General features: G+C 48.1%; 2 protein-coding genes across 3 annotated transcripts; one reads left to right on the top strand and one right to left on the bottom strand.

Annotated features, from left to right (window-relative positions):
* Nucleotides 1-7: 7 nt before the first annotated feature.
* On the top strand, nt 8-4,649 carry RAC3 (Rac family small GTPase 3). Of its 2 annotated transcripts, none has more exons than XM_010721358.3 (6): nt 8-1,545; nt 1,715-1,786; nt 2,056-2,173; nt 2,724-2,786; nt 3,258-3,417; nt 3,997-4,649. In XM_010721358.3, the coding sequence occupies exons 1-6, from the start codon at nt 1,529-1,531 to the stop codon at nt 4,059-4,061; spliced, it is 495 nt and encodes a 164-aa protein (XP_010719660.1). In that variant the 5' UTR covers nt 8-1,528; the 3' UTR covers nt 4,062-4,649. The 2 variants fall into 2 exon arrangements, with proteins under 2 accessions (XP_010719660.1, XP_010719659.1); XM_010721357.3 differs by having other exon boundaries at nt 10-1,545; nt 3,533-4,649.
* On the bottom strand, nt 4,642-7,229 carry DCXR (dicarbonyl and L-xylulose reductase; the record flags this gene model as incomplete). Its single annotated transcript, XM_010721441.1, has 6 exons — nt 4,642-4,937; nt 5,413-5,530; nt 5,614-5,678; nt 5,827-5,926; nt 6,223-6,265; nt 7,114-7,229. Coding segments are annotated over 6 exons (546 nt in total), but the record flags the coding sequence as incomplete, so codon positions are not given.
* Between the last annotated feature and the right edge of the window lies 1 nt (nt 7,230).

Here is a 7,230-nt window from a genome sequence, read left to right as displayed (position 1 = left end):
TCTGTCGGCGCGCCGCCGAGCCGGCCGGCGCGTTCCCATGGGTTTAAAGCCCGTCTCGCGTCGTATCGCTGCTCGGTCCCCGATGCTGGGGTGGCTGCGCAGCCTCTCCCCCGCCCCGTCTCGATGCTCGCAGGTTTTTCTCACGTCTCCTTTTGTTGTTTGCGTTCCGAAGTGAAACGCGTCGCTGCTTCTGGCTTCACCGCGCGGCCTGTCGTCCTTCCCGCCCTGTTCTCTGGGCTCCTTCTGATGCTTTTGGCTGAGAACGCAGCTATATTCACAATACGGGCGTGCTGTGGAGTCCTGGTGCTTCCTAACTTTTCCTAGCTTGTCTTATGTATTTCTCCTCGTTATTCCCAGTTCTCTGTATGCATTTCCGATTGCTACAGCAAGCATGGGGCAAAGATGCAGAGAAGTCGTTGTGAATGGTCTTAGGGAGCAGCTGGTTCTTCCACCGTCCTGTGCATACAGCGCCCACAAGTATGTGTTTGCAGTGAGGTCTTTCAGTTTCTAGCTGGAGGGCTTAAAGAGCCCAGTAGGAGACTTGTCCAGTGCAGCACAGCCTTGTTATAAAGAAGACGGCAACAGCTGTGAGTGGGGCGTGCTGGAAAAAAAGTGGGCTCCAGGTCTGCAGGTTGGTGGTGAGCTTTGAAATGAAGTTGGCTGAATGAACTTGGGTACCCAAACACTTAAGTCACAGATATGTGCATATGTTATGAATTGGTTTCCCCAAGGTGCTGAATTGGGATCTAAGTTGGGCATGAGAGTGTAGTGGAGCATAGCAGCTCCTGGTGCAACGTCCCTGGTCTGGGCAGGGGATGTAGTGCAGGGGAGAAGCAGGGTGGGTTGGTGCAGTGGTTCTGGCTGTGTAGTCCCAGTGCAGCACTGTGGTCTCTCATCCTGAAGTCTGCTGCGTCACTTTTCTGAGAATCAGGTAGTGTATAACTGTATCTGTTCAGGCTCACTCAAGCTGTTACTGGCACTCTATTGGTTTCCTTTGAAGGTTCTCTGCAGCTCACAACTTTTACAGTAATAAATAAGTTGTTTTTGCTCCTGTTCTGTGTTCTTAGAACTAAGCTTTTCCCCTCCCTGCAGGGCTAACTGCCCTTCATATCCTAACACAACTGTCGGCCAGCTGCTGCCTCTGAGTTGACCAATCCCACCTGCCTCTGCCAAAGCTCTGAGCTGATGTTTTAGTGATCTACCTTTGTGCCAGAAGCTCTTTCCAAACTGACAGTAGTCACTTGGAAGTTCGCTTTTGTTTGTGGATACTTATTTTTCCATCCTTTGTATATATTGACATTCAATTCCTATGTCTGAAGAGCCTGAATAACTAGTTGTGTGCTGTTCCATGTTTTCTCACCTGCTGTTTGCCCATTTTGCTAGATTATTATTGATATGTTGAGGGAGATCATGCCCAGCACATAACCCTAATTTATTTCCCCTCTTGGTTTTGGAACAAATACATTTTGCCTGGTGTTCTGCTGAGGCCAAAGGAGTGGAGAAAAGGAGTAGAAGAGAGCAGTATCAGATGCATGCTGAGGTGGGGTGAGTTCAGGCCTGGTCCCTGACGGAAAATTTTAGCCAGCTGCAGATCTGTTTCCTCATGTAAGCTTTTCACCTAATCTCATTTTTTTGGGTGGGAAAGAGTAAATTTCCCTGCCCCAGTGCTTTCTGCTCTGCCCTCCTTTACACTTGTCACTCTCATCCTCTACAGAGCTGTAGGGAAGACCTGCTTGCTGATCAGTTACACCACAAATGCCTTTCCTGGAGAGTACATCCCCACTGTGTGAGTAATGTGCATCAGCTGCTCTTCCCTCCGTGTGTGTGTGAGTGTGTGTGTGTGTGTGTGTGTGTGTGTGTGTGTGAAAGTTGGTTTTGTGGGTGAGGGGGCTGTGAACTCTGTATGTGGAGTATGGCTGTGTATGGGAGGAGAGGAGAGTACACCCATGGGAACTGCATTGCACAGTGACCCCTCCGGATTCGCTGCCCTTTGGATCTCATAGAATGTAATATGTAGATCAGAATCTGTCACTGATGGGGATTCTTTTTTGGCAGGTTTGATAACTATTCTGCCAATGTCATGGTAGATGGAAAGCCAGTGAATCTAGGCCTCTGGGATACAGCAGGACAAGAGGATTATGACCGACTGCGGCCCCTTTCCTATCCACAGACGGTGAGTGCTGGGCTTGGACTGGCTTATGACTGCTCTACTAAGAGATTGTCACGTTCTAGTTCCTACTTTGCAATGGTGTTTGAACAGTTATGCATGTTGTAGGTAAGCTTGGGTACATGGAATGGTGTGGAGCTGCTGTAAAGCTGAGCTGTGTTTCATATTCCCACTCTCTTTTGGTGGCATAGCTCACTGTTGGGCTTTGCTAGTGTTGCTTTCCTGGCTGTAGTGATTGCTATTAGGCCCCCACCACCAGGGATGAAGACTGTAGCACTGTTAAGGTATTTTTGGTCACAGGCTCTTAACAGGTTGAGTCTAGTATTGTAAATTAAAATGAGGTCACACATCCAAAGTCCATTCCTTCTCTCTCTGAATTAGTTTAGCAACCTTTGTGAGGAAGGGCTTCTTACAGCCAACAGTCCTTGCTGTTGAGTGTGGTGATTTTTTGTTTTGTTTTGTTTTGTTTTGTTTTGTGAGGCTCCCTTTTTCACCCTCCCTCCATTATCTCTAGCTGTTCCTTTCTACACAACTGATCTTCTTGTTTCCCCCACAGGATGTTTTCTTGATCTGCTTCTCCCTTGTGAGTCCAGCCTCCTTTGAGAATGTCAGAGCCAAGGTATTGTATTCTCCTTGTTGGTGGAAGGGAGAAACCAGTGCAGTTCACTGCCTGAGCCAACCCTGTGGCACCTACAAGCCCCACGTTTCTAGCAGTTGTGTTTTAAGAAACAAAAGTAATGGCTGCGTGGTTTTAAGAGAGACCTACTCTTTATTCATGACTTCTTTGGCTAAGTTTTGGCCTCTTCAAATCTGTGTTAAAGAAGATGAGGGATGTCCTAGAAACTAAAATGGAGTTAAAGTATGCAGAGTTGGCTGGTGTCATCTGTCACGATTCCATGTTTCAGTGACTTGTTACATCTGCACCAGTTTCTTTCTGCAGAGCATACCCAGAATTCTAGGTAGAAGAATCCTGTCCAGGTGTTTATACCATGTCAAATATTAGTAAAAATCTTGTTCTTAGTAATAAATGCAGCCTCGTGGCAGTGCCTGCTGCCATGGCTACTTTTCTCATCATGCTTCTCTGTTCCAGTGGTACCCTGAGGTCCGACACCACTGCCCAAATACACCTATCATCTTGGTGGGCACCAAGCTGGACTTAAGGGATGATAAGGACACCATTGAAAGGTTACGTGATAAGAAACTGGCTCCCATCACCTACCCCCAAGGTTTGGCCATGGCTCGGGAGATTGGTGAGTGATGTGCTGGGCAGTCTTCGTGGCCTTGAGCTCTTTGTTTTGGAGTGGGTGAGGGACGCTGCCTCCTGGTAGGACTGGAGTGCTTGAGCTGGAGCTCTCTTTCCCCTAGGCTCGGTAAAGTACCTTGAGTGCTCTGCCCTGACACAGCGGGGCTTGAAGACGGTGTTTGATGAAGCCATCCGGGCCGTGCTCTGCCCGCCGCCCGTGAAGAAGCCTGGCAAAAAGTGCACCATGTTCTGAGGGCTGTGGCCTAGGTGCTGGCTCAGCATGTTGTTGTCCTCCGACAGATTGCGTATTAGCTGGGTGTTTCTGGAGGGGGCTGGGATGTGTAGGGCCCTTCATCATGTACGAAGTCAGTGTTTTTTAAATGTCTCTTTGATTTAACGTCAGTGTTGATGTGAAGGGGCAGTGGGGGCAGGAGACTAGCTGGGGGCTGTATAGCCCTCGGGAAAGTACAATGGGGAAGGCAAGATAGCTCCTTGGGGCAACAGGCTGTTTTGGCTCTCCTGAACTCCAAGCTGAAAGGGCTGAGACATCCATCCTGTGCTGGAAACGCCTGTGTTTCATCTGCAGGTGTAACACGTGCTGAAGATCCTTGTGGGAGTGGGAAGGAAGCTGATATAAGTGGTGGTGAATGACAAGAGCAGCTGGAAGAGTAGAAGGGTCTCCTTGCCCAGCCTACTGTGGCTAACAGTTAACAAATTGGTGCTCTATCAGATACGTGCCTGAGACTGTTGAAGGAATCATAACCAGCCCCAGAAGGGGTCAAAGTAAACGAAATGTGAAGCTGAAGAACTAATCATTAGGTGCTTAATTGGATACTAGCCAAACTCAGTGAGTGAAACAGCCTTGTGCAATCAATGTATTTGCCTTTTTGTGTGCACACCCTAGGACAGCATGGTGCTGCTCCCCCCCATCAGTCTTTAGCAGGGCCTCCCCCCACAATCCAGTCTCTGCAGAGCAGGGCTGAGGTTGTTGCCTCTGTTTTGTTTTTTTCTACTAAAGAGAGCAAAGGAAGCAATGAGGTGTCTGCTAACTTCTTCTTTCCCTTCCCAAGGAAAATGCAGGCAGGCTTTATGGGTTTGGATGGAACAGGGAAAGCTTCTGAAGGGTTGTATTTGTAGGGGGGAATAGGGTTGGAAGAAAGACAGATCCAATTTCTAATCATCATGTAGAGTGATAAGATAAAACCTTATTTGGTGCAATAAACATTCTCCATGACAGCATATGTGATCTTTATTATATAGCAGCCTTCTAAAGGTAACTTTCTGCCTCAACTCTCAAACAGGTTCTAGCTCTGCTGCCCCTCTTGTCCAGCAACACTGGGTCTTTGTCACTGTTTACTATTCCTTTTAGATCTATGCAATACTAGTATGAAAATTATACTAGGTATGAAATGCAGATGTCATCTTAGGAGACGAGAAATCCCCCATCAACCATCAGTGAGCTGCCAGTTGTCATAGCACTCTTGTCACTGAGCAGGAAAAGAATGCTGTTCACCACATCATCCACCTCTGGAATCAAACACAGAGGACATCCAATGCATCCTCAATCTGTAGCAGAAAAACAAGCATCCCAAACAATGTGTCTTTGGCCTCTACGTGTAATTGGAGCAGGGAAATCTCTGTGCCCCCCCGGGCTGTGCTTGGTGTGATATACAGGACAGTGTGGCTGAGAGCAGGACGTCCAAAAATCATCACTGTGACCAAATGATAGATATTTAATTCACAGCAACAACCAGCGCTCCCTGCAAGTCATATTCATGAATAATAGAGGAAGTTCATTCTGCTTATCCAGAGATGACAGGGCTGTAGAACAGGGGAGGTAAGTGTGCCCTGTCATCTGATGCTTTGGGAATTCAGCCACAGCCACTCAGCAGGGTTATGACTTTGCTCACAAAAAAGGCAGGGTAGCTGTGGCTGCGATGTCAGTTAGGAGGAAAGCTTGGATATTAGAAGGAGCTCAGCCTGGCAACAGATCTAGACTGACCTGCAAACTTTCCTAGTGGAATCCGGTTAATCATGGCAGCAGATTTCTGAGGATCACTCCAGTTAATTCTCCCCATGTCGGTCATAACTACTGTGGGATTCACAGTGTTCACCCTTATCTGAGACCAAGAGCAACACACCATGTACCAAACAGCTCTGAGACGAAATGCCTTTTACGCTTCTCTTTCAGAAGGAATCTTACCTTGTGGGGTCCCAGTTCCATTGCCATTACCTTACTCAGCATATCCAAAGCACTTTTGGTAGAACCTTAGAAGAGGAAGGAAGAAGGAGAAGCATTTAAATGCACAGCACTCAGTCTGAATCACGGAGAGGTACTTCACTCTGTCCAGAACTGGCAGCTGGAACCTTTGTGGCTGTCGGTCTCCAGCTGGTCAAAAATGAAAGGGGCACTTACAGTAAACAGCATGATCCCTCAGGGCACGCTGAGATGCCTGGCTGGAGACATTCACAATTGCACCTGGCAGTCCCTGTGCAATCATCTGCCGAGCAACGATCTGAGGAGGGGAAAAAAATAACAGGATGTCAGAATCTGGACAGGAAAGAGCATGATTCCATTTGGTAGGAATCTTCTTGTGGCAGGCAAAAGAGCAAAAACAGCCACAGGATGTCCTCAGTGCCTCCCCATTGTAAGAGACAGGACCTTCACTCTCTTCTCTGACCCTGTACACACAAAATGTTGGGTTGATTTTGGACTATGGTCCTGTCCCCCTGCCAGGACCTGTCTCTGCTTTGTAGAACAACTTAGTCGTTGCTGCTTGTGGAGACAACTGCAGTGACAATTCATCCTCACCTGAGAAACGTGAAGCACGGCATGGAAATTGACATCAAAAGACCTACAAATAAATGAGATTTAAAAGTTACACAGCGTTTGCAGGCCGGGCCAGAGAGGAATTGTTCTAAGAGGCAGCAGAAGACAAACGCTGCTGGTGCTTTGCGAGCACTGGTGATACTTAAACACAGATAGAAATGCCAGGCTGATGAGCTATGGCAGCAATGGTTAACCATGTGTTCATTCAGCAGAAGCAAGCTGGGTGGTGGCCTCTGCTGTGCAGAGGAGAAGGTGCAATCATGCATCTTCCCATTTCTAGCAGGACTCTGTTCTTTGGCAGACTCACACAGTACTTCTATTAAAGTTTAAACAGTGATCCCTGGGCCTCAGCCCGTGGCTCCTCTTATGCAATCCAGCCTTCATGAGGCTTTGAAACAGTAAATTTGCTGTAAGAGAGGTAAAAGCAGCCCTTCTTTGAAACATAGTTCTTCCTTGGTGAGGTTTTCACCAGCTAGCACTGCAGAATGATCTAAGTAGATCATATGCCTTCTGGTCTGCTTCAAACGAATCCTTTATCATAGCCTCACGTATTTGGTTTCTAACACAGGGACAAATTATGACCCATCTTAGAAGGAATCAGACCCACCACAACCTGGATCCTAAACTGTAGCACATTAGGAAATATATAATTGAAGCAAACAGATTTCATTTTTCACCGTGACCATTTCACAGTCCCGTAGCTGCTTTGTCTTCTCTTTCTAAACTGCCTTAGCAGCAGCCGTCTCACTTTAGCAGTGGGACCGGACTGGAAGCTCTGGGGCTGCAGGCAGGTGATGCTACAACGTTCTCGCTGTGCCTCGGCGCTTTGCTTCGGTCTCCTCTTGATGTTTACAAAGTCGAGGAGGCACTCACCGCTCCACGGCCTCCCGGGTCACCTGCAGGAAGGGCTGCAGCATCGCCACGGCCGCGTTGTTTACCAGCAGCTCGAAGGGCCCCGCCGCGCTCACCGCCGCCTCCGCGGCGGCCCAG

This window comes from Meleagris gallopavo, chromosome 20 (assembly GCF_000146605.3).
Source record: "Meleagris gallopavo isolate NT-WF06-2002-E0010 breed Aviagen turkey brand Nicholas breeding stock chromosome 20, Turkey_5.1, whole genome shotgun sequence".
Lineage (NCBI taxonomy): Eukaryota > Metazoa > Chordata > Aves > Galliformes > Phasianidae > Meleagris > Meleagris gallopavo.
Note: the sequence above shows the minus strand (reverse complement) of the source record. Positions and strands in the feature narration are given on the sequence as shown.